Source organism: Botrytis fragariae, assembly GCF_013461495.1.
Source record: "Botrytis fragariae strain BVB16 chromosome Unknown tig00000006, whole genome shotgun sequence".
NCBI classification, from domain to species: domain Eukaryota; kingdom Fungi; phylum Ascomycota; class Leotiomycetes; order Helotiales; family Sclerotiniaceae; genus Botrytis; species Botrytis fragariae.
In genome coordinates, this window is record NW_023500988.1 from 934,183 (window position 1) to 959,421 (window position 25,239).

At 42.5% G+C, this 25,239-nt stretch overlaps 9 protein-coding genes across 9 annotated transcripts; 6 read left to right on the forward strand and 3 right to left on the reverse strand.

The window, feature by feature from the left end:
- Positions 1-747: 747 nt before the first annotated feature.
- Bfra_001462 (putative bifunctional p-450:nadph-p450 reductase protein) lies at positions 748-4,281 on the forward strand (the record flags this gene model as incomplete). The annotated part of the gene is made up of 7 exons (XM_037331892.1): positions 748-862; positions 930-1,136; positions 1,191-1,338; positions 1,389-1,717; positions 1,771-2,751; positions 2,812-3,359; positions 3,406-4,281. 7 exons carry the CDS (start codon positions 748-750, stop codon positions 4,279-4,281), a joined length of 3,204 nt encoding a protein of 1,067 aa, XP_037196046.1.
- Positions 4,282-5,239: 958 nt separating this feature from the next.
- On the forward strand, positions 5,240-6,031 carry Bfra_001463 (uncharacterized protein; the record flags this gene model as incomplete). The annotated part of the gene is made up of 1 exon (XM_037331893.1): positions 5,240-6,031. The coding sequence occupies one exon, from the start codon at positions 5,240-5,242 to the stop codon at positions 6,029-6,031; it is 792 nt and encodes a 263-aa protein (XP_037196047.1).
- Positions 6,032-6,884: 853 nt separating this feature from the next.
- Bfra_001464ia (uncharacterized protein) lies at positions 6,885-8,914 on the forward strand (the record flags this gene model as incomplete). The annotated part of the gene is made up of 2 exons (XM_037331894.1): positions 6,885-8,648; positions 8,708-8,914. The coding sequence occupies 2 exons, from the start codon at positions 6,885-6,887 to the stop codon at positions 8,912-8,914; spliced, it is 1,971 nt and encodes a 656-aa protein (XP_037196048.1).
- Positions 8,915-9,004: 90 nt separating this feature from the next.
- Positions 9,005-9,930, reverse strand: Bfra_001465 (putative proteasome subunit alpha type-4 protein; the record flags this gene model as incomplete). Its single annotated transcript, XM_037331895.1, has 4 exons — positions 9,005-9,147; positions 9,197-9,615; positions 9,670-9,869; positions 9,907-9,930. The coding sequence occupies 4 exons, from the start codon at positions 9,928-9,930 to the stop codon at positions 9,005-9,007; spliced, it is 786 nt and encodes a 261-aa protein (XP_037196049.1).
- A 440-nt stretch (positions 9,931-10,370) lies between these two features.
- Bfra_001466 (putative ff domain protein) lies at positions 10,371-12,109 on the forward strand (the record flags this gene model as incomplete). The annotated part of the gene is made up of 2 exons (XM_037331896.1): positions 10,371-10,446; positions 10,491-12,109. 2 exons carry the CDS (start codon positions 10,371-10,373, stop codon positions 12,107-12,109), a joined length of 1,695 nt encoding a protein of 564 aa, XP_037196050.1.
- Positions 12,110-13,722: 1,613 nt separating this feature from the next.
- Bfra_001467 (putative transcription factor cys6 protein) lies at positions 13,723-17,227 on the forward strand (the record flags this gene model as incomplete). Its single annotated transcript, XM_037331897.1, has 4 exons — positions 13,723-13,840; positions 13,890-13,959; positions 14,015-14,177; positions 14,231-17,227. The coding sequence occupies 4 exons, from the start codon at positions 13,723-13,725 to the stop codon at positions 17,225-17,227; spliced, it is 3,348 nt and encodes a 1,115-aa protein (XP_037196051.1).
- An 892-nt stretch (positions 17,228-18,119) lies between these two features.
- Bfra_001468 (uncharacterized protein) lies at positions 18,120-19,370 on the forward strand (the record flags this gene model as incomplete). Its single annotated transcript, XM_037331898.1, has 1 exon — positions 18,120-19,370. One exon carries the CDS (start codon positions 18,120-18,122, stop codon positions 19,368-19,370), a length of 1,251 nt encoding a protein of 416 aa, XP_037196052.1.
- A 335-nt stretch (positions 19,371-19,705) lies between these two features.
- Bfra_001469 (putative alpha-l-rhamnosidase c protein) lies at positions 19,706-20,848 on the reverse strand (the record flags this gene model as incomplete). Its single annotated transcript, XM_037331899.1, has 1 exon — positions 19,706-20,848. The coding sequence occupies one exon, from the start codon at positions 20,846-20,848 to the stop codon at positions 19,706-19,708; it is 1,143 nt and encodes a 380-aa protein (XP_037196053.1).
- A 3,097-nt stretch (positions 20,849-23,945) lies between these two features.
- On the reverse strand, positions 23,946-25,058 carry Bfra_001470 (uncharacterized protein; the record flags this gene model as incomplete). Its single annotated transcript, XM_037331900.1, has 1 exon — positions 23,946-25,058. One exon carries the CDS (start codon positions 25,056-25,058, stop codon positions 23,946-23,948), a length of 1,113 nt encoding a protein of 370 aa, XP_037196054.1.
- Between the last annotated feature and the right edge of the window lie 181 nt (positions 25,059-25,239).

Here is a 25,239-nt window from a genome sequence, read left to right on the forward strand (position 1 = left end):
ACGCTTAATATGAGAGACGCCGAGCCGCGGTACATTTTGTATAGAGACTTAGATAGTGCAGTAAAAGTATCATTTTGGTCGAAGGAACAGCTCATGATAATTCCCTTTCTCTCCTGCCAAGATGGAGTATTGTCCTATTTTGTATCTCGCACCCTTTTTTTGTACACCGGGAACGTTTCCTTCCATCGCCTTACGATAATTGTGATAATAGGAGAATATTTTTTCTATGCCTGCTCAAATCACTCGGTCTAAGTCAGCTACTGCCTGGGTAGGTATGCATCAACGCCTCGAGAACACTGCATCATGTTCATCATTATGCATTGAGCTTGGTCATGCCCCTCTCATCTATACCATATTCCAATCCTTAACCATGCAGGGTGATGCACCACGGACCCAAAAACTTTGAGCCACATCATATCGAACGACCACCGACTATCCGATTCAACAAAAATCTGCACAATGGTTGTACAAGGCCCAATTACAATATCTGCTATCATACCAGTGATACTCTATCAAGATGTATAGATCCGCTATTCGGCACGATGTGAGATGCGTTGTGGTTTTTGCTTTCTGGTCCTCCCTATCAAATTACGCAGACTCGTTTCCGTGTGCCGTGATCATCCAGAGTATATATACATAGACTAGGCAGTGCCTACTTCAAACACCATTGCTCCAACTTCTCATTTGAAGTTTTTTTTCAATATATATCTGCCACTCATTTACATTATCTGAATCGCAGGATTTAACATGGCCGAGTTAGAAGAGATACCTGGACCTCCCGGTCTTCCTTTCTTAGGGAACGTTTCAGATGTTGACCCCATCAATTCAATTGCTAGTCTTGAGCGTCTGGCAGAAATATATGGTAGGAATGAGGAGGTACCCCATAGCTTTGATCATTGTCGCTGACCATATGTTTTTCTTGCCACCAGGTCCCATCTTCAAACTTAATCTCGGTGGTGTCGAAAAATTATTTATATCCACACAAGCTCTCCTCAATGAGATCTGCGACGAGAAGAGGTTTACAAAGATAGTAGCTGGAGGCTTAGAGCAAGTTCGCAATGGTGTTAGTGATGGTCTCTTCACTGCAAGGCACGGAGAAGAAAACTGGGAGTTGGCTCATCGAATTTTAATGCCAGGTGTGTACCAGCAGTCTCAACAGAATGCTACGAGCAATTAATAACTTTACAAAGCATTTGGTCCCCTATCCATTCGATCTATGTTTGACGAAATGCATGACATAGCTTCACAATTAGTGATGAAATGGGCCAGGTTTGGGTCAAAGGATAAGATTGATGTTACCGATGGCTTTACGAGATTGACGCTTGACTCAATTGCCTTGTTAGTATCCACTTGTCTTGAGGATTACATGGAATTGACTGACAACTCAGATGTGCAATGGGAACCCGTTTCAATAGTTTCTACCATGAAGAAATGCATCCTTTCGTCGATGCCATGACTGGGTTCCTTCTCGAGTCCGGTGCTAGAGCTCAAAGACCTGCGATAGCCAATTATTTCATGCGTTCGGCACAAGCCAAATACGATGCTGATATCGACTTGCTTCAAAGTGTTGCTAAAGAACTTTTGGTTGAGAGAAGAGCAAATCCAAACGATAAAAAAGATCTTCTGAATGCCATGATCAACGGCAGAGATCCAAAAACTGGCAAGGGTCTCCCAGATTCGAACATTTTGAACAACATGATTACCTTTCTCATCGCCGGTATTCTCTCTTTCCAACTATTCATTAAGTTATTGTTCTAATAAGGTTTTTAGGTCACGAAACAACGAGCGGCATGCTCTCATTCCTTTTCTATTATTTGTTAAAAAATCCTTCAGCATACCAGGCAGTTCAGCGTGAAGTCGATGAAGTCGTCGGCAAGGGACCCATCACGATTGATCACATGTCAAAACTCCCATATATTGAGGCCTGTCTCCGAGAGACACTGAGATTGACTCCCACGGCACCCGCTTTCACGGTCTTTCCTTTACCAGATTCAACTGAGTCGCCTATCATCATTGGCGGTAAATACGAAGTTAAGCCAGGGCAACCTATTCTTGCTCTTATTCCTGCTGTTCACCGTGACCCTACTGTCTACGGCGATGATGTCTCCTCATTCAAACCTGAACGAATGCTTGACGAGCCATTCAAAAATTTACCACCCAACGCCTGGAAACCTTTCGGCAATGGTATGAGAGGTTGCATCGGAAGGCCTTTCGCCTGGCAAGAGTCAATTCTCATCGTCGCTATGCTCTTGCAAAACCTCAATTTCAGGATGGATGATCCAAGTTACAACCTTCTTATCAAACAAACTTTGACTCTCAAGCCAAACGGATTCTTCATGCACGCCAGTTTGCGGGATGACATTGACCCTATTCACCTCGAAAAAATGTTACATGTCGATGTTTCAAAGGAACGTCTGTCAGAGAGTGATCAAAAATTTACCAAGGTCTTGAGCAATTCTGGAAAACCAAAACAACCAATGTCTATTTTCTATGGTTCAAACTCCGGAACATGTGAAGCTCTTGCTCGAAGTCTTGCAAGAGAAGCCAGTGGACGTGGTTACGAGGCTCAAGTCGATCCTCTTGACGCTGCTGTAGACAAGATCCCCAAGGATCAGCCAGTGATTTTGATATCTTCTAGTTATGAGGGACAACCTCCCGATAACGCCTGTCATTTTGTTGAGTGGTTGGAGAACTTACAAGGTAGTGACCGTCTTAAGGGCGTCAAATATGCTGTATACGGATGCGGAAATCGTAAGTGTTCCTGTTGCGTAGAACTGGAAAGGATAAAGTGATGATTAACAAGTATTGCAGGTGATTGGGTGTCGACTTTCCACCGGGTTCCCAAATTACTCGACAGCGAATTTGAGAAAAACGGCGCTATTAGAATCGGTGATACTGGATTAGGCGATGTTGCTGCTGGAGACATCTTTGAGGCGTTTGATGGATGGCAAGACAATCATTTCTGGACTAAATTAACCAGCAGCGCGGATCGGGGAGAAGAAGTAGGTTTGGAGATTGAAATCGATTCTACCTCTCGCTCATCTAGACTTCGACAAGACGTCCGTGAGTCAATTGTTCTCAGCAACAAGGTTTTAACAGCACCCGGGGAACCAGAGAAACGACATATATCACTCAAAATTCCAACTGGGATGTCATATCGTGCCGGCGACTACATGGCAGTTCTTCCAATAAACAATTCCATGAACATTCGACGAGTTTTGAAACAATACGGACTTCCTTGGGATGCTATGTTACATATCAAAGCTAGTCCTAATACTACTTTACCAACTGGACACCCAATATCCGTATGGGACGTTCTTGGGGCTTACGTCGAACTCAGTCAAGTTGCAACTCGAAAGGTATTATTTCTCGATCTTTAGCTTTGCCAAATGCTAACTTTTGTAGAATGTCGCAAAAATAGCCTCAAGTACACCTGAGCCAGAAGTGAGAGAAAAGATCGAATATCTAGCCAAGGAAGGTTTTGACAAGGAGATTTTACTCAAACGACGTTCGCCACTGGATATACTCGAAGAATATCCGTCCGCTGCACTATCCCTTGGAGATTTCTTAGCCATGCTTCCACCTATGAGAATTCGTCAATACTCAATCTCCTCATCACCACTTGAGGACCCTAGTGTTGCAACCTTGACTTGGTCTGTTCTTGATACAGTCTCGAAAGCCGGTGAATCAAAACGCCATTTGGGAGTGGCGTCAAATTATCTTTCTTCTGTTGAAGAAGGAGACCGTGTACATGTTTCTGTCAAACCAAGTCGTGGAGCTTTCCATCCTCCTACTGACTTGGAGAATACGGCAGTTATTTATATTTGCGCTGGAACTGGGTTAGCTCCTTTCCGTGGGTTCGTACAAGAGCGAGCCTTGCAAATAGCTGCTGGGCGAAAGTTAGCCCCTGCGTACTTATTCATTGGCTGCGGACATCCTGATAAAGATGCTCTGTTCTCCGATGAATTGAAGAAATGGGAGGCGGATGGTATAGTAAAACTCTACTACGCGTTCTCAAAGGCCCCAGAATTAAGCAAAGGATGTCGTCATGTTCAGGATAGACTTTGGGAAGAAAGGGAAGAGCTAAAGAAGGTTTTCGATAGTGGTGCAAAGTTGTATGTCTGCGGTTCGAGTATGGTTGGAGAAGGTGTCTCGGTCATGACTAAGAAGATTTACGCGGAGGCTGCTGATTTACTCGGAAAGACTAAGACGGATGAGGAGGTTGAGGATTGGTTTCAAGGCATCAAGAACGATAGGTATGCAAGTGATGTTTTCACTTAATGATATGTGTTGGAAGTTTGTTCTTACGAAGCAAAAGTTTGTTTGAGTTATTGGGGTTGGCGCATAGAGGTCGGTTATCGAATTTAATCAATTGTCTTCAATTAAATCATTCAATGAAAATGGAAAGTATGCTCTATGTTCCCACACCAAAAATAATTTCCCAAAAACCCACAGATTTTACCGTGAGCCTTTCAATTACATAGTTACAGGTTTAAAGGGCGGCATAGGCTTCGAGCTTTACATCTTCCCACACAAAAGTGATTTCCGACAAATTATCAGGCCTGAGTACTGCCTTGCTCAGCTGTCAACGTCACACGAGCTCACCGGTAACAGGGCAATTTAACGAAAATCAATTCTTGTGTATGAACATTGATTTGTCGGGAAAAAAAAAATTGTATGAGAACTTTTATCAATTGGGGTTCGTGAAGGTTGATGTATACAACCTCGTTGCCAAAATAACTCGCCGGAAGGTTTTACAGGGATGTAGTAGTAGTAGATACATGATATAAGCTCACTAGAGGCTTGTCACTTATTTGGTCAAGAATACGTATACCAAGTGTGTCCATGGATCATACCATACCTTACTCATCATCAGAAGGGGTGAAATCATTTACGAGCTCGAGTATCGAGGAGATGATTCCGAGATATCTAGCGAAGAAGTTGTCATTTGACATAACATCCATATTTCAATTGTGGTTGTACTCTGTGTAGGTATTTAAGAAGTATCTATCCGAGTGGTGGTTGGATAGACTCGGTAGAATCGATTCTAGAGAGCTAGGCCTGGGATAGGGATATTTTCAGGTTCGTCGGCCAAAAAGATTTTAAGATTTCTCAAATCACGTGAGTTTGACTTGATCAAATTTATTTCTCATGGCTACTCTCAATATCGACCAGCAACTTCCCACAGCAACCTTTATTGCATTACATCGTTACATTCCATTCCACACTTTTCTTTGAAATGGCAAGAAGGATACTCCCAGGGTTAGTTTCTTACTCACTACAGGCAATATCAAAACCATTAGCCGGTCTTGAACGTAGCGCACAACACATACCAGCCCCTTGGGAACGGACTAAACCTGTAAGTCAGCACCATTTACTTATAGCTGCATATTTCGACGAAACATGGACGCAAAAAGTTCTTGCCGATGAAAAAATTGGGTTCCTTGCAAGGAGATATCTATTCAACCCTCGGTTTGAGCCCACACTTCGAGAAAGAATCCCTAATAAATACGCATTTCGCATGGATTGGCTTTTGAAGCAACTTGCAGACGAGCAAGGCAGTTTCTCAATGGATCCCTTCGAGGGCGAACCTGAATACAATTTTCATGCAGATACCGAAACTATTAGTACAAATAGCGAAAGAAATAGGAGCAGTGCATATATCCCGATAATATCCCAGCCATTCGTTGAGCTCAAAAGGTCCCTACTTCGCGAGGTCGAAAAAGAATTTCCTCCAAGTAAGATTGTTGGAAAGAAACCCGAAGGATGGTTGCGCACTTGGTCAAATCTCCCGGAGAGGGCCTCAAAGCTTTTCTCCTTTCCAACAAGAGGACGCCCGAACGACGTCCTCAATGATCTAGAAGATATCAGAGTCGGGTTGGAAAGAATTGGCCCTGCTCGAGTTAATGGTTTCAAGCTGATGCACTTCAAGGCCAAACGCTCCGCAAAACAGCATGAAGAGACCATTATTAAGTATTACCCGTTTAAGGATTGTCTGGATGATTACCAAAACCGCCCTCTATCCAATTAAAAGTCATCACGGGTGATTCATCAGATGACAGGCTTTTTTCTGGACTTTGTTTTAATGTTCAGTGAACTATGGGAACTCAATGATTTGTTATCGGTCAAAGACTGTCGCGATACCTAGAAACAGCATCAAATGTTGATTTTGGTCCCTTACATTGACCCAATCATACCACCATCAACTCTGGGTTTTCAGACATGAGTAATTAAGTCAATGATCAAGGCGCTTGGAATCCCTGCAAAGGCCTATGACATGATGCGTCGCTATCATGACGTGAATCTCACTCCAATTTTCATCGCGTCCGGTATATAGGGTTCACAAAGGAGCGGCAGCGCTGAAAAGACACTCTAATGGCGAAAAGAAGAACGAGAGGCGTATGCTGTTGTATCATATCATGATTCGCCTCATTTAACAAGCAAGACATACAGAAAATCTTTGATACTCATACAGCTGGTTCTGATGGGACCTAGCTTCGCCTTTACTGACATTGGTAAATATTTACAATACTCATCTTCACAACTACTCTTGTCCTTAACTTCCTATGTTTATTCTGTACTTATATATGTTGATCGTGTTTTCCTTTGTCATCGGGAGTTAGACTGCCGGTTTTGGTAGTCAAACTTTCTAACAATTCCTTTGTACTCGTCGAGATTGTAATGTATATCAATCGGCTTACTGGGATACCGTATGTCTTTGTTGAACAGCTCACAATTTGAGTTTTGTTTCTTCGATTGCACCTACGATATAATTGCTGTATGTGTTTCGCTTTCTATGAATAGTCTATCTTTGTTTTGAGATAGTATCCCAACAATCTTATGTCCAACAACCCGCGTTCCACAACTTCAATCGAAACGCCGCAATGCTTCCCCCAGACACGGTAGATGGCCAGAGAATATGGAACGATTACAAGGGTGGCAATCATTGTGAACATCAAGACCAAAACAGTCCCGAGACACTTCCTAATTGTCCATGTTGGTCCAATTGGGTATCCGACAGAGTTGCCCATCTCGAACAGGATCTAGATCGAGTTAGGGGAGAGGCCAACTTTAACCCACCAGCAGAACTGTCGCATTTGCGAGAAGAGCTGGAATCATCAAGGGCGAGAACAAGATCAAGAATTGCTCAAGAGACGCAATATCGTGATGAAAGGGATAGGCATTTTAACCGACTATTGGATATGCAACGACAAATACAAACCTGCGCTGCTGATCTCGAAGCTGCTCGGGCTCCAGTGGGACATAAAGTAACGCTCAATAAAAACATCACGCTTGAAGAGTTGTTAATCGTGGTGCGGCGAGAATTAATATTTCGGGAAGAGAGAGAGCGAAGTGGTGTTCCTCGGGAAGAAGTTGAAGCTATACGTTCAGACCTGTATAAACTATGGCAACTTGCTGAAGCTGCCGCTCGAGAAATTGGTGTTCATCTCGAAGAAAAGGATCTTCTCACTATTCAAGGATATATTGTCGCATCCGTGCAGATGATCAAAGCATTGCAAATGGAAATTCAGCAGAAGGATGTGAGTAGTGATTACGTCATGTTTTTGCAGCAACGAAACAGAGAGGGGGCGAGAGTGATCAACGAGATGGGGGAACAACTGAGAGGCGTGTGGCAAGGTAATATGCCTGGTGTTGGTGTTGTACCCGGCAATCTCGCTACTGCGATAGGAGCTGTCAACGTTGCGCCGCCTGTAGACTTTAAATCGTTCAAAGAGCTTATATGGGGTATATATCTTGGACTCTTCAATTCTGAGCGAAACCTTACGATAATCATAACGGATCGTCAGATGGAAGTACCAATATGGGAACCTGCACCTATCCGTATAGACTCTGAGAACATAACTTATTCTAACAAATGGGAACTCTGTGCACAACTTGTTCGAAATGAGATTCGGAGATTCTTGGAACGAGTATGGCAACTTTACTTATACATTCGCGAGAAAAACGTGCCAGGGAGTCAAGAATACTGGAATGGGCCATATGATGACGATCACGGACGAGCAATTCATGTGCACGAAGCCATGAAAGCCGTCGAAGGGCGAGGACTTATGGCACAAATTGAACTAAAACTTGTACGCCAATATATCGAGCCCGCTACCGATGCGGCATACAAAACTGATTTGGAGGAACGTATTGATCGACGATATCCAATTTACCGGGACCTACAAGCCTCAATCAACAATCTCACCCAAAGAATCACAATGTTTCGACAAGTACCTCCTCCATGGCCCGAACAGCACGAACGCGATAATACCGCCTTCTTGCCCAAAAAGAGCTTTGATTTATTAGCTTTGATGCTTTCACGTATTGAAATGGAGTATCTAAGCATCCGATTGATCCAACTTATCCAAACCACGAATAATTACTGGCACTTGATTCCTCGAGATGATCCTGATTTGGCTCGATATATGTCCAATGAGATGAGTCGAGCGCATGGAATACAGGTAGCTTGTGAGGCCGAATTAACACGACCATCTGAAATTGCGCCTCCACCTGCATATCCAGGAAAGACGCTACCCCCACGACCTGCGTACCAGCCTTATGGAGAGCAGATCATCCCTAAGTCAACATACGACAATAATAATCAACAGCAAAACAAGAACGATAAAAAAGGAAAAGGGGGGCCAGTAAGGAAAAGAAGGATAACGAAACGAAAGTGAGAAGCAATATCAACGCTTTGGAAAAGGCCCTGGACAGCAAAAAGATCAAGTATGGTCCGAAAATGGCGAGAAATGCAAAATCAAATTTCGCAAATGCTCCTAGTGATGCCTCACCGGATGAGAAATTACAATTGGAACTGAACAAACTGCATGAATATAGGAAAAAGTTGGAGGGAGTATGGACCAGCAACGGGGGAGAAAAGGTCAACAGTGTCAAAGGTTATAAAACATAATCTTGTAGTTCATTGATCTGGCATTGCGGTCTGCGGACGAGATATTTATTGTTGTTACATAGTCCTTGAGTCTAGACCATTAAAAGATATTTAACTGATTATTCGATCTCCATCTGGTCCAGTCTCATCCTTAGCTAAGTCATGTTCCTTCAATAATGTCGTAATCTCATCCGCACCCCAGAGGTGATGGTAAATGGTGCCATCCTTGTTCTTTCCTACTGTCGCAAACTCGACTGTATCGACGTTAGCAAAGAACTTCCAAGTCCAGTCAAATTCACTTACTCTTCTCACTGCTCAACTTTGTAGAATCCATGGTCTTGCTCAACACCTTGACCGCCATTCCACAAGCCTCCTTCAGATCACAGTCCTCCTTGTAGTCCTGCTTCAACAAACTCTGAGCACTAGCGTTATTTGCACCAACACTTGTAGCCTTCCATCCTCCATAGTTGCCACTAGGATTACTCTGGTATAGTTGGAACTCTCTCTGTGGGTCGTAACCTGCATAGATGAATGAAACGCCAAAGGGACGAAGACCACCATGTTGAGTGTAACCTTGTTTCAAATCGCATAATCGACGTACAAGTTGTTCGCAAGGAATATCTTCGTTGTAGGTAAGGAGATATCGTTGAGCAGCTTGGCGAGCGTAATTGATGAGGATGTTGGCATCAGCTGTCATACCTGCTACTGCGCAGATCATATTGCTAAAAATATGTCAGAAAATTCTATAATGAGACCCAAACAACAATTTGGCATACTCGTTCAAGATGTAAAGCTTCTCAGCTGAAGTATCCTGCTCCAATAACTTGCTAGTAACCTTTCTTTCTGCTGCTAATACGATTCCATCCTTTGCTAATATTCCCAATGCTGTTCCTGCATGAGAGATAGCCTCGAGGGCATATTCGACTTGGTAAAGACGTCCTTCTGGGGAGAAGATAGTAGTCTTCGCAAAAGTCAGCTAGGTATCTAGGAGCTGTGAGTTATTTGGAGCTTACTCTTGAATCGTATCTTCTGGACATGATTGCGATTTATCAAGATGGGTATTTATTTGTTTCGAAGGAGGGGTATCTAGAAGAGAAAGACGATAAATAGATACGCTCGATCTTCGATATGGTTGTAGAATAATTGAAGTTAAAATAACCTCTTTTCGTTGACAGCGATGTTATTATATCTCCAAGCTCAACTCGAACCTCATATTGGAGCTCCAGGCACGATCCGAACCACGCGTAGTAGTGCGGAGCTTAGCGCCGGATTCTGTTGGCCTTACAGCCTCGTATTACAGCCTCACGCTCGTTTTAGCCTCACATATCATTTGAATCATAATTTTGTATCGATGTCATTCTTCTTTCCAATGCGCCTAATAAATCTTTAATTTCACAACGAAGAGAATTGATGAGATACTAGGTAACAGTATCATCTGGTAACTTACACAATTGCATACGACTTTTATGCAAAAAGAATGTTGAAATCAACTCACAAACCAACCCTTCAACCTCCTTTACCACCGGGATGGACTGAGCATAAAGCTCCCACAGGTAAGAACTATTTTCTCCAGACGTATCATAGCTAATGTGCAAAGGACATTCTTACTACTACAATGCTGAAACTAAACAATCTACATATACGCGACCGGTACCAATAGTGATACCACAACAACCTGTTCCAGATCCAATTCAAAGCTTTCTTCAATATCAGTCTGTTGGGAATTCAATACCAAGTGCTGGACCGAATTTCAACAGTCTTCCTTCTCGAGATTATGCACAGACTCAAGGCGGTAGAGGTGGCTCACAAGGTCACCGAGGAGGTAGAGGTGGTCATGAACGCTCACGGGAGAATCGACCACAGCCAAATGACAAGCCAAAGTCGCGTTTTCCCATTCCAGGATGCGAACCTTGGATCCTTGTACATACTAAATATGGAAGAAGGTTTGTCTACAATACTGAGAAGGATCAAAGCTTTTGGCGAATACCAGATAAGCTCAAGGATGGCATTTTGAAGCTGGATCAGTTGAGAATACAAGAAAAGGCAGAGTCACTTTCGAAGGACCAGAATACCGAAGAAAATTCCAAAGTCTCTGGGCCTGCGCAAAGGCCAGGGATCAGCAATACGGCTGCTGAGGTTTCGCATCATGATGGAGAGGACAGCTCTGAATATGAAGAAGTGGAAGTCACAGATGATGAAGGAGAAGATGACGAGGACGTGGGAAATCCTTCGAAACGTCAACGAACCGAAGAACTCAATCCTGACGAACCTGTTGAATTCAATGAAGACGATATCGCATACCAGCTCGCAGCCATGGGTCAAGAATACGGATTAGATCCCGGAGAATATGATGATGGCAATATGGATGACTGGGAACCGGGCGCAGAGGGATTGGAATTGTCATTGGAAGATTCGGCAGCTCTTTTCAAGGATTTGCTCAATGACTTCGGTATAAATCCATACTGGCCGTGGGAGAAATTGATCGAGGATGGGAAAATTGTGGAGGATACTCGTTACACAGCTCTTACGAATATGAAATCGCGACGGGAAGTATGGGACGAATGGTCAAAGGAAAAGATTGCACAACTTCGAGAACTACGAGCCAAAGAAGAGAGGAAGGATCCCAAGATTTCATACTTGGCGTTCTTGCAAAAATACGCAACTCCCAAATTATATTGGCCAGAGTTCAAACGGAAATACAAAAAGGAAGCGGAAATGAGAGACCCATCATTGTTAGATAAGGACCGGGAAAAGTTTTACAGAGAACACATCAATCGACTGAAACTTCCACAATCGAACCTGAAATCTGACCTTTCCACGCTCCTGAAATCTCAATCTCCATCTGCCTTGAACAATGCGACTCTCATCTCTCATTTGCCGGCAACGATCCTCGGGGACATAAGATACATTTCGCTGGATGCAGCCGTAAGAGATCCTCTGATCGAAGCTTTCATCGCCATTTTACCGCCACCACCTGAAATCGCTACTGTAGAAGACAGTGAGGAAACCACCAGGCAAAATTTGGAAAAGGAAAGAAGACAGAAGGCATTAGAGGAAAGAGAAAGAAGAGTAGCGGAAGAGAAACGGAAACAGCAAAGAGCCTTGGAGTTCGGAAAGGGTAGACTAAGAGATGAAGAGGCGGAGATACAACGTGCTATGAACGTTTCCAAAAAAGGCCTCTTGGGACATTTGAACGGAGGGGATGTAGAGAAGTAAAGTCAGAGATACTGGAGTTTCGAATATCAACCTTGAAACGCCAAAACTACTCAATATTGGTGATTCTGGTCTAATTGATCACACATCAACATCTTCTAAATCTCATCCGATCCTTGGTACATTACTTCCTTTAGGCTACATGTACACATCTTAAGTCCACGGTACCCTTCACAGTCAAAGCTGCAAATTATTGCTTGCCGTATCCCCATTTCTTCGTTCCCGTGTATAAAGTCGAGAATGACGACTCCTTTGGTGACTTTCGTCCGTTTTTCAGGGAAGAAATGTATTGCTGATTTCTGATCTTCCACCCAATGAGGTAGTCCCTTCCCTATTCAAAGAGAAATCTCTTGATATTCACCCTTATTTCATGTTTTGCTTTCTCAAAATCAATCATCTGCGCCTCTTGTGATTAAGCTCCTTTTCCCTCCTCATCAAACACTACATTATCGCATTACGATTATTACAACATCATACATAATCTTACATACCTAGCTTTACATTTGCTGCATCAAGTAAATTATCCTTGTGAGCCCTTCTGTCAGTTAGTCTAACTATATCATTCCGATCCACATCATAGATCTCACACGTCGTCTGTTTGCTGCCTTGAAAACTCTCCTCGGTCTTGGCTCTGTTCGTGCATTGTGTTCATACAAGGCTTATTTACCTGGAAAATACCTCCATGGTCAAGTTATCAACCAGGCTTGTAACAGCTCTTTTGGCATGTAAACCAAAGTGCTAATTATTCAATAGGTGAAGATAGTACCAGTATACTCTACCAAGTCTGCCGGGGATTGGTAGTATGCCTAACCAACCAAACTGTATTCCATCTCATGTGGCGAGGTGATATGTATCGCTGGGTCTCTTGGAAATTTCTTGTCGAATACAGAAGGAAATGATGGTCACATACAAGAGTTTTGTGCATCACTGGCAGCGGCTGAATTGCCACAGCAATTTCTTTTCATTTTGAATTATCATCAGCGAACAAGGACTTCAGATTCCGGAATCTTTATACACTTTGAATTTCCATAATTGCATATTACATGTCGGTTCGGCTACTTAGCACTTGATTTTTGCTTGACTTTACCAAGATCGTATTGAGGTTTGCCCCATGCGATCTTGGAAGGTACAGCCAATAGCTGTCTGTTCAAGCCAAACCTCGCATTTGGGGGCCAGGCTAATTCCCGTGCCATTTGCTGACAACTTTCTACGGATCATGCATCTAGATTCTAGATTGAGGCTGAGCATTGTCACATTCCCCGCCTTCAATCGTTCATCTTTGAGGACATCCTTTCTTTCCGTGATATCTTGTTCGGCTCTTTCTCTACTAATATTTTTAGCGCCGTGGAGTGATGAGACTGAGTGATAACAAGTGCTGTTGAAATTTTGTGGTATGTCTCATAATTTTTGTGGTATGGTAGAGCGAAGGAATTGATTGCCGCAACAAGGCTGGCAGATAGCTTTTGACGGTTGCTAATTTCTGAAGCTTTGGAAACCAAGTCTTCAATCACAAAATTCGTCCTTTGAGGATATACACAAAATCGTCTAGACTTGAACAACAAAACTGTTCGACTAGTCTCTACCTGCTAATCAGATTTTTGGTTCAACAACTCACTATGCCTGAATATGGCAAAAGAGAGTTTGAGGGAGATTACATGTCTCTTTCTGATGGTGGAAATTTGCATGCGCATGTAAATGATGAAGGTGGCGGCTCTCATGGTACGTTGACCTGCGGTTGCTCGTCTTGAAAAGTTCTTGAACGATCATATACTGACAAATATAGAGAGCAAGAAGCCCCATAAAGCACATCAGCACAGTCGCGCAAAGGTCAAGACTGGCTGCAACACTTGCAAGTATGCTATTCAATGTCAAAACCTCCGGAACATCATGAATAACGTATGATAATAGAGCGAGACGAGTCAAATGCGATGAAACAAAGCCAGTCTGCAGAAGATGTCAAAAGTTGAGGTCTGTCTGCGATGGATATCCAGCTTCAAACGAGCCATGGAATCCGGAGACCCATATGATAGCCGCTGCCGTCTCAGCATCCGGCATGTCTGCAAACAACGAGGTAGCTCTACATATTATTTTTCCTTCTTTAATATGCAAATTGATGTCCTCTAGCTTTACGATACCGGCAAATCTCCTCTAGCAGATGAAAGAGACTATGGATTGAAGGATACAACCCCTAAGCTGCCATCTATTTGGGAACAACTACCTGAGGATGATTCGGGGAGAGTGTCACAAGTCCATATTGAAAAAAAAAGCCCCTCACGCCTCGAAACCAACCACACCAGTAAATTTCAACGATTTAGATTGATCTTGGCAAAGCAAGCGAGAATCGTGTTAGTTGTTCAGAGGTTTTTCAAACTCATGAGAGCTCATTCTATTGTGGATTCATATTCTGCCGTAGATCAAGCCAAGCCCGATATCTTCGAAATTGTATCAAGTTCTTCTGATAACAATTTGTCGAATGAAATATCAGAAACATCTCCAAATATATTGATCACTACTTCTGGTGATATCGAGTCTGACACAAACGGCACAGACTACGATTCCGACGACCTTCCGGATGATCCAGAACTTTCTGTTTCAGCAGAAGAACGAATAACAAACCCAAAGGCTTACTTTGACAAACTGAAATCCTTAGAACAGCAAGTTTTCAACAATTCAGGAATTTTCATCCATAAAACTGGTGATTCTACTGGACCAGCCCAGGATGAAGCTTTACTTTGCCTTCCTGCACCAGAGTACTATAATTATCAGACTGATTATTGTCTGGATATCATTAGATACTCCGACTCCGAACTTCTTTTGGACATTCTCGTATGTCATAACAGGGCTCATTGGGCCGGCAATAATCTTACCGTACTTCAAGAGAATGGTTATTGTGCAAAGCATATATCCTTGTTAGTACAAGATCAGCGGAGGGCCGAGGTTGTGAGAGTTATTCAGATTGAAATACAAACTATATTAGATTTAGTAGGAGCTTTCAAAGAGTTCATGGGTATAATATTGGTCAGTTTCGTTTCAGGCCCATTTTACAACAGTTTCGCCGCGGAAGAGCTCGATCGATTAATAGAAGATTCCGACAATTCGTTAATCCTAACCCAGAAATGCCTCGAGATCTTGAGTATAATGTCGATCTCAACATTGCCCGATAGGGCTAGTCGGCTATCAGATGGCTTTGTTTGGCAACTTACAACTCAAGTTATCGAACTAGCAATTTTATCATACGCTGGCGCTCACATTCAACCTTTCGATGCAGAGTTGGTGGAGAAGGAAAGCCCATCATTCCATATCCCACAGCGGTTCAAGTATCATGATAATTCCCTCAATGGACTTGGAGTTCTTTCTGGCATCTCGAATCTAGGCGGATTGGGTGTCGAACTATGCCGTCGACAGTTACAATGTATGGATGGATTCTTAGGAGGGAAGCAGCCATGGGTTTTTCATAGCCTCGACCATGGCTCTCCTAATCAACAAACACGTTTGTGTCTATCATCAACCATCGAAGCTCTAACGGATCTTTGGGGACCGTCTTGGAGAATAATGCAAAACTCCTCGCCAAATGAGATTAAGCAATATGATATTGGGAATGGTGGTATCATTCCATGGACAACACAAAACGGTGATAATGACACCTATTTGGTCCCTATAAACTCAGAAGTCTTTTGTCATTGGATACCATTCAAGAGTTGGAACGAAAAAGAAGTTGATGCAAACCAGGAATCGTTACCGAGACAACACTTTTTGTCTTCCGACATCTTATTAATTGGCGCACCTAACAATTATGGCCTTCTCGTCAATGAAAAGTGTATCCGATCTCCTGAACGCGTCTTACGTATTAAAAGCCGATTGTCGGATCAACAAGCTCTTCGCTCACCTAATACTTCTCGTGCTAGACGATATGTCGATTCACATGCAATACAAATACAGGGAAGCGCCATGGGATTTATCTCTGGAGCAGGCCAAGTAACTTATAAACGGAGAATCGGGCACACAATGAAGGATGCCTTAGTAGAGCGATGGCGACATGGTTTACGAAATCCTCTTGATCTTGAAGCTTACTCTGGAGTTGAGGTATCTCTCTGTTCTCGCAATGCTCGTCGTCGACGATTGTTAAACATTCTCGCGTCTGATACTATGGTTAATTACCTTCGTGCCATATCCTTCACATGGGATAACGGTATCTGCGAGTCTTCATATCTCAAAGCATTACGTTGCCCAAAGTCATTTCGAAAAATTTGGAAAGCACATAAAGATTGGCAGGCAAATATTGGTGATGCAATTTCCAAGTGTTTGGATGCACTAGAAGAGACGGGCATTGATGAGGATAATCAGGAATTAAGTGCCTTTTGGGTTGAATCTTTCGATGCGGATGGGGATTCAGATGGGGAGGATGATGATGATTCTATTGGACAGCCCGACTCGATCAAAAATAGTACTACTGGCGGCGGAATTCAATCACCAGTACAAAATAACATTGCCACCGGACTTCCAACTCCACCAAATATTTTAGTTTCAGTGGATTTGGACACCTGCAAATTTTTTGAGGAATGGATTGTTACATTATTTCGGTCCGAACATACATGGACAGGATTTCTAGAAGACTCTGAAGAATCATTAACTATGGTAGTTGTTGGAAAGGAATGTCTTGATTTTCACAACCAAGATGGATTCGGACGCTGTTGTTCCCTTACAACGAAAACCAAAGGATACCCCGTTCTACAAACCTCACTACAAATTAATGAATCACTACTTTCCAATTGCTCTATAAAGCTCAAGCAAGAAAAAGTGGACAGTAGTAAAAAGCCCATCTGGAATGCACACGAATTAAAGAGGGGAACTACATTTTGTTTGGGCAATCATGGAACATTGGAAGTTATATCTGGGTCTTCCAAACTATGCCCAACGGTAGTAGAGTGGAAAGGGGTGAAAGGTGGAAAAAGTGTTGGGGGGATATTGAAAGAGGTGAAAAATGTAGGTGTTAACGAAAATTTGCTTGGAAAGAGCGTTGAGAAACATCATAAAGAGTTTATCAGGGGGTGTTGGGAAGTCAAGCCACTGCCAATTTTGGTTTTGAGTAAAAGTACAAAGGTTAGATTTGGGAAAGAGTAGGCGAGGGGAGGAAAGTCGATTGCTATATAGATGCTTCATATCTCTTTCTATCTCTCATAAAAATATTCAGGTCTCATTTCCGTTCCCTATTGCTTTCTTTTTTCCTTTTCCGAATGCAACGCTCCATTGTTGAAGTGAGTAACTAAATATTTTTAATCAGTCGAACTCATTGTAACAGCAGCACATGCACCTTGGAGATCAGGAAAGGTCTAAAGACTTTATCTTTGGTATCAGAACTCATTTGAAATGTTTGTGTATGTAGCCTAATATTGTTGACATATGCTAATTTTTTTAAATTGTTTACCAGCACAGTTACTTTGTGGTTTGCATCTCATATATCATTTGAGATTTATGAGACGAACTCAGTACTTTTAAAGAGTCATTACATCTGATGTTACACCCAAATCATATTTGTGAATTCACTATCCGGAGAGTCAGAGGGTTGAATCTACAGAAAAGAAATTGTGAATAATTGTTATCATTCCTATGATCATTCGCACAAGTTCAGGCTTCACCTGATTTATCAGCTATTATTCTGGTGAGCTCTTGACTTTCTAAGATCTTTGGTAAATTCAAGGTTGGCACAAAGATATTCTCCATCAAAAGGAAATTTGTATCTTCTTAGATTCAAACTTACTACATAGAATGACTCCTCATTTCATCAGTCTTTCTCTCATCGTGGTCGCCGGTCACTTATAATAGCTCCTTGAACTTTTCCGATTGGAAGTCCTCAAGCAACTTCAGGAGAGGAGATTGAAGGTGCTCTAAGATCTTGAGGCATCAAATTTCAATTGGACCATTAGAAATTTCTCGACACGCTATATATTTACTTCGAAATTGTTTGCGCCTACACTACAGCACAAGGAATTCAAAATATTACAACGCTTCGAAGATGCCACTGTTTCATGGTATTTATTCTTCATCAGCACCACAAGATATTGAGATCACCATATGCAACTCATCGACAGAAATTCGCGCGACTAGATATAAAGTTTTTCAAACATCATCATGGCATCATCCCTCACTCCCAGAAATTCGACCATTCTCTCTTGATCTACATATCCTAATTGACGATAAGCAAAATCTTCGGTACTATATTCTTTTACCTCCACCTAACCAGGAACCATTCAATACTTCTCATTTGCCAACTGTGTCTAGTGTCATGCCGATCCGTCGGTGCTCTGGGAAGGCTGTCATCGAAAAAGTCCACAATGCTTTCGGGATTCAAAAATTAAGAGATTCTACAAGTGGAATATGCTATACCATTCTCACAGCTCGATTCGCACCTAATGTTCCAAACAGAGTTACCGCTCCCTCCGTAGCTACCTCTCCAAAGCAAACGAAGACAACGCCATACATCATAAGACCGGCCATTGAGCTACCTCGAATATTAGCAAGTGGAGATATATACCCTCTCGAATACGGATCTAACTCTCTCCATGTTACATTCCACGATATGCAATTCAAAAACGTTTGTAGTGAAATATATGGCTGGTACATGTACAGCTGGCCTTGGCTTTTAAATGGTGGCGCACAGAAATCTGTTCGCATGAAAGCACAAAAGGACTGTCAAATACTAGCTCAGCAATGCCGTTGGAGAAATGGAGGATGGCTACTTGATCAACATATTCAACAGTTCTATTGTCCTGATGGATTGTCGTTCGCAGCATGTTCAGATGATTGGGATGTAACAGCTTATCAGTCCAGCAATAAGCCAATCATTTCTGCGGATCCAAATGATTACATTGACGGGTCATGGATCACGAATGGTCTTTATAAACGAGCCCGTATTTCACTTCGCCGCAAATATCTGATGGAATTTCCCTGGTTCGAACTCTCAAGCCTAAAGCGCAAAGTTGAATATGATATTGGCTTTTTGCACATGGCATGGCAATTGGTGGGATACCCATATATGCAAAGTAATAACGAGGAGAATATCCATGTCGAAACATTGCAAGATAAGGATATAATACAATTTCATAATGCGGATGTATATGATTTGGTGAGATATTGGCCGGAGGAAAATGAGGCTGGAAAGCAAGGAAGATTGCAGAGGAGGATAGAAAAGCAACGTCCACATATCAATGTGGATCTTGATGCTGTGCCTCATAGTTGGAGAAATTTGATGAGCCTTGATGAATAGAGTTTTATGATCATTGCTCATGGGAAGATTCATAAAGGATGAAGTTTGGGTATCGAACTTTTAGGATCAATTTGAATTACGTGAAGTACCAGGCGACGACACGGCAATTAAAGAGACATTTTGAGGTTGGAATAATTGGAGGTTGAATTGGAGGAACTAATCTGGGTAAAGCGCAATAGACGATAGAACTTCTGGTAATGTTTCTAAATGGTTCATGACTATCATGACTTACATAGAAGAGAACAGCATTGGTGGCTTGGAGACTTCCACAACAATGACTGATAGAGCTAGAGAGCCATGGAGAAATAGATATATAAGAATTGATCGAAGGTCTTTTATTTTTTCGAGTGATCCTTCAACTCTGTCTCTTTCTCTTCCGGTTCTATGACCTTGATTACTGGGCCCTCGATCTTCTTGACCCTCCTCCCCTCCCACCACATCATAATTCCTGCGAATAAGCTAACAGCGCACCCACAGGCAATAAATGTTCCAGTCGCCCACGAAGGTCTATTGATTCTGTTATATCCCCACATGAACCCAGCCAACACTCCTTGAAACAAAGTATTCAAAACCATCATCCAAACTACAAAGCTAAGTTTCCATAAGCTAGTAGGAGGTGCGACTTCCCCAGTGAAAGTGGCTGGAATAGAAACACCATTCTCTTCATTTTCATTACTGAGCGAATCTGTATACCAAGCTCCAGGTCTAAACCAACTTTTATTTTGCTTTGCCAACCTCTTCATTGCTTTCTTATTCTTCCCAAATCTCACCTGCAACAAATTCCACAAATCTCTAAATCGCCACGGCGCCAAGCCAAATCCAGTAACGCAAAACAAAGCATTCAAAATCTGTGAATCAATTTCCAACCATTTCTTCCTAGGAGAATCATTGGAATCTTTATCCGGATGATCCATTGCTGGAGCGGCATCTAGCAGTAAGAAGAAAAGCATAGCCCCCCATGCCACGATATTCAATCCATATATCGTCATCAAGAAACCAGTGGGCGTCGTTGCGAATTTCCAAAATGCAGTAATACCATGTTTGATGGCAGGACCCCAACCATGTCTCTCTTCTTCAATGACTGTTGTTCGAGTCTTTAATGAAGGTTTCGCAAATTTAGGTTCATTTCCGAGTACAGTATTGGAATTCCCATGGTCCACCACTGGTACAGGATTTAAAACTTGGGCATTGCTCAATCGTCGGGTTTGTGTACGTGACAAAGCTTTTGCAAGGACTGGTTCACCATTTAAGTCTGTTGTGACGGTACGCTTAGAGTGACCATGTTCATTGAATTCGATATTTGCGCCTCCGGAAATGGGTTCTCGCAGTTCTTCCAACGTTGGAGCGTAGGCTATGGCGGTGCCAGTTGCTGCCCACATCCCCAATTGAGGATTAAAATTTAAAGCTGCATCTGCTAATGAGAAGGAGGTATTACGAATGCGCCCAGAAATGCTCGATCGTCGCTCGTTCATATCCATGGTGATGGTTGTGAGTGAGAAACAATTGATGAGAAACTCGTCCAAACTAAAGATTTGACCACTCGAAAATTATCGAAACTTATGATGATCTATTTTTGTAGAATCGCCATTACATTGTATCGACATTGTAAGAATTTTGAGGTGCTTGAAAGATGGCTGAAATATAACACTTTGCCATCTTCTCATTCTGTGATTTAAAGTCCTCTAGCTTCGAATTGGCTTTGCTGCGATCACAGCGTTCTGCATGTTAATTAGTCTTCAATTATTGTGTATATATAAGCGCCAATCTCATTAGGGTAAATGGGTTTCCTTGGCATCCCATTCCATATGCCGTCCATACAACAACTTAATCATGGGGAAATGTCGGTAGGGAAGATGAATACGCGGAAAGGAATTGATGAATCTATGATATCCCCCAAAATCGCTTATTGTACCCCTCCGAGCCCTCTCAGCCCCTCTCGCGCCCCTGAACCTGGGAATGTTTTAGTGGATAAACGCTCAAGCACCATCCTGAACCCCGCGTGCATCCGTGAAAATGACGTCTCACCCTGATCATCAATAAGGACCCATTGTTCTTTCATATGTATACGGAGTACCATTCGAATACGTCGGGATAGGTCAGTTAATCATACATGTACCGTTGCAAAGTGCTCACCCAGGTCCACTTTCACTAAATACGCGTATAGGCTTTTAACAATGACATACTCCACGCATTGTAGGCGTACATACTCCTCGAGCTGTGTTTGTGGAACAATTTCAGGTACCATCACAGATGAAAGGAATACATTTTCTTGAGAATATTTTTGTCATTATCGAGCATGCATTTCTTGCTATAAATCAATACATATACATATAAATATATTCGGCTGAGAAAGCCACAATCATGTGGTTGACTGATGTTTTCGCTGATGGGATATGCGAGATCAACCGTTTATCTTTGATGTGCAGTCAAACACAACATGAGCCCAATCTGCTTAATCTTTCCAAGCCGACAATTTTCTTTGTCTCTTTTGTAGCTTTCTCGTCAACTATTCTTGTTTTCTTGACCCCATCCGCATCTTTGTAATGCAACAATTGCTACTGAAACGTCTGTGTGAATCCGACTCTTCAGCTTATGTCTCTTCTGTTTGTGAGATATATTTCTTCCGAGCGATGTAAATTCCAGTTCTCTTGTTCTCATTGACTTCTTAAAACACTGCTCTCATCACCCTGTTAGATCCTTTATTGGTGTCATTTCAGTCTGAGGCTACAAAGATGATGCGCACTGGGAAGTTCGTGTCTGAGGAACCTGTATGAAGGATGATTGTAACCTGAAATATCGAGTGATTCAATAGAAGGGAGAATTGGTCGGATAAGAGGATCCAGCTGAGGGTAGAGGTCAGTGGTATACCAGAAAAGGATAAATTAAGCGTATACCGGTTGAAATTGTTCATCAATACTGAGAGTCCAAGCCTCAAATCCCACAAGACCGTGCGCAGACTCAGCAGATATGCGAGATATGAATCCGTAGTTGCCGGTCAATTTCTCGAATGTAGCGAGCCTTATAGCACAAGTTGCAGGGGGAATTTCCTGATAATAACGTGATCCATCTGTATCTCCTGCAATTGCAATACGTAACTAGATAGTTGGCTTCAATTGATGGTCTCAAGCATATGAATTGGCAATTATATTATGCAGTGCTAAGTCCCCTTATTTTTTAACCAGCCATCCATAGTTCGTATCGACATATTTTGCTTTAGGCTCCTTTGTCCATCTGTGTAGCCATATCTCACACCGACCAGACATTTGCGTCTCGGTCATAACTCTTTTGAGTAGGGTTATGAGAGTTGTGAGCTGGTGTAACTTTGTATGTAATTTTGTGGCAAGCTGGGAATGGAGTGACGTAAAATAGTCCACATATGCCAAAAACTCTGTCGGATCTTCCAACGTACACAAGGGTGATGCGCAAGATGGTCCGGTACCGAATGAACTGGGAAACGACGCCTCACATATCAGTAATAGAATCAAATACGTGGCTTAGGTAAGGTTGGTGAAACTTTGTCATTGATGAGGATGTTTGGAAGGGAGCAATGGGCAGACATATGAACCAGTGGAAGGAGGTTAATAGTTTTTCATCTATGGCAGTGCTTCATCAATAGATGAGTACGAAGTATAGGTTCAGGAACAGGTAGAAGATGATGAGAGTGATTTCGAGGACTTTAGCGAGGCAACTCAAGAATTTTTCGATGCCATTCGGGAAAGAATGAGGCTTCGGAGAGGGCTCAGGCAGGCAATGGCTCAGACTGGAGAATCCGAATGTTTCCTCACCGATGGCTCGAGTGTAGAAACTCGTCAATTAGAAGAGCTGTGGACTGGTGGTGTTGCGTTAACAAACATATGATCAAAAAGACCAAGAAAATAACGTGCACCAATCGAATAATCATACTGAAGATGAAGGATGTGAAGCTGATGGTCTAGATGATTTGATGGACAATGATCTCTTCGAAGACATGACAGCCGTGTCAGAAGCATCCCTGGATCTAGACGACTTTATTTTTTGTTTTTTGTTTCACTTTTGATAGAAATTTCGGAAGAGGCAGGGATCCTCAAATATAAAAACCGCAAGTAACAGATAGCAGGCTCGAGCAGCATTGGATCCCTACTGGAGAAGCGGGCTAGCCCTCGTGGTTTTTTCAACAATAGTTGGAGATAATCCGTACACACAGCCACTAGAAAATGAGACTTCTCAATTTGACTACAATAGAGTTATAGATCAAAGGAATTAGGATATTGAAAGTGTGAATGCCATTTACGAACTAATGCACCTACTTTTATACCAGCACCTCTTTCATCTGTTTAGATTACTTCATTTGAAATGACGACCAGTTTGTTCATCAGCATAGCATCAAAGCAATCAAGTCTGTAGTTCCGTTTCAAAATTGGTAAAAATTCAATTCGCTTGCTGTTGTGGTATCCAAGACGATGACCAAAATTCGCGGCTCAAAGTCTTTCCCAAGACGAGCCAATGTGTAACGCCTGACTTCGATTTTCTTTTAAATCCAAATTTAACCGCCCTTGACCACAATATGATCTCCATCAACACAAATTACGCTTTGATCTAAACTTCGAGTTTTTTCTCTTGTTCGATAGGCGTAGCCATCTCATCAGCCCAATCGCCAGCTCCGACCAATGGAGAATTGACACCCGATGTCGTATTTTTGGATGCTGAGGTTGTTGGTAATGATGGGAAATCCTCTAGCGCGGGTACAGTTTGAATTTGCTGTGCTGAACCACCTCTTCCACCTCTACCATTGCCCCTACCTCTTCCTCTTCCACGTCCATTTCCCCGTCCTCTATTCTCGTCATAAATGTACGAAGACATATCATCTTCTGGGGTATCGTTAAACCTACTACTAGCCAAACCACCTCTCCCTCCAATAACTCCACCATGACCACCCCTAACATATTGTGAACTCCTTCCCTTATTATCCTCGAACTCTTTTTCATCCTTGCCCTCGTCCCATTCCCTACCACCCATAGCCTTCAACTTTCTCTCTCTATTCTTCATTCTTTCGCCTTCCATTACTTTACCCCTCTCAATTTCCTCTTTTCTCTTGCGCTTCTCTTCTTTCTCCTTTGCAGCATAGCCTTCCCTATCTTTCTCACTCTTTCGGAAAGATTCTGCCTTTTCTGCATTTATTATCTTCATTCGCTCGAGCTTCGCTGTCAATTCTTCTTCGGTCAATTTCTTGTGCGATGGACCACCGGTCAAAGAACGATCGCCACGAACGGAAGGTATGGGCTTTTGTTGAGTTTGTGGTTGCGCTTCAGTAGGAGATTGTAGAGGAGGGGAGTTTGAAGGAGCAGCAACTGGGAGTTGTTCTGTTGTGGGTTCGGCAGATTGTGGTTGAATGGCGATTTGCTCTGGTTCTTGAGTCGCATATCTCGATGATTTCAAACCATTATTCGGCGCACCGCCTCGACCTCTCCCGCCTCGTCTTCTATCCGCGCCTCGTTCCCGTTGGTTTTTGTTGTTGTTATGATGATTGTTATTCGAAGGTCCACTAGGTAAGGATTGTGCGCCATTGCTATGTACATATGTTTCTGCGGTTGGTGAAAGCTTGGAAACCGATTGAATTGGTGCCTCTTCTATGACTGTAGGCTCAGATGCAGGTTCGAATTCGTCGGCGAAAAGATCATCATCTCCTCTTGACTGCGCGAATTCATCCATGTTGAGTATGAACTGGTGGGGTAAGTGGAAGAAGGTAGACTTGTTGAGTTCTTTGTAAAGTATTTGCAAACGAGGAAATAGATATTCAAGTAGTGTATCGCACTGTATATTTCGAAGTCAATTATCGTTTGTATATCTATTTTTGGAGAATTATTGGTGATGAATAGTACAGCAGGTAATT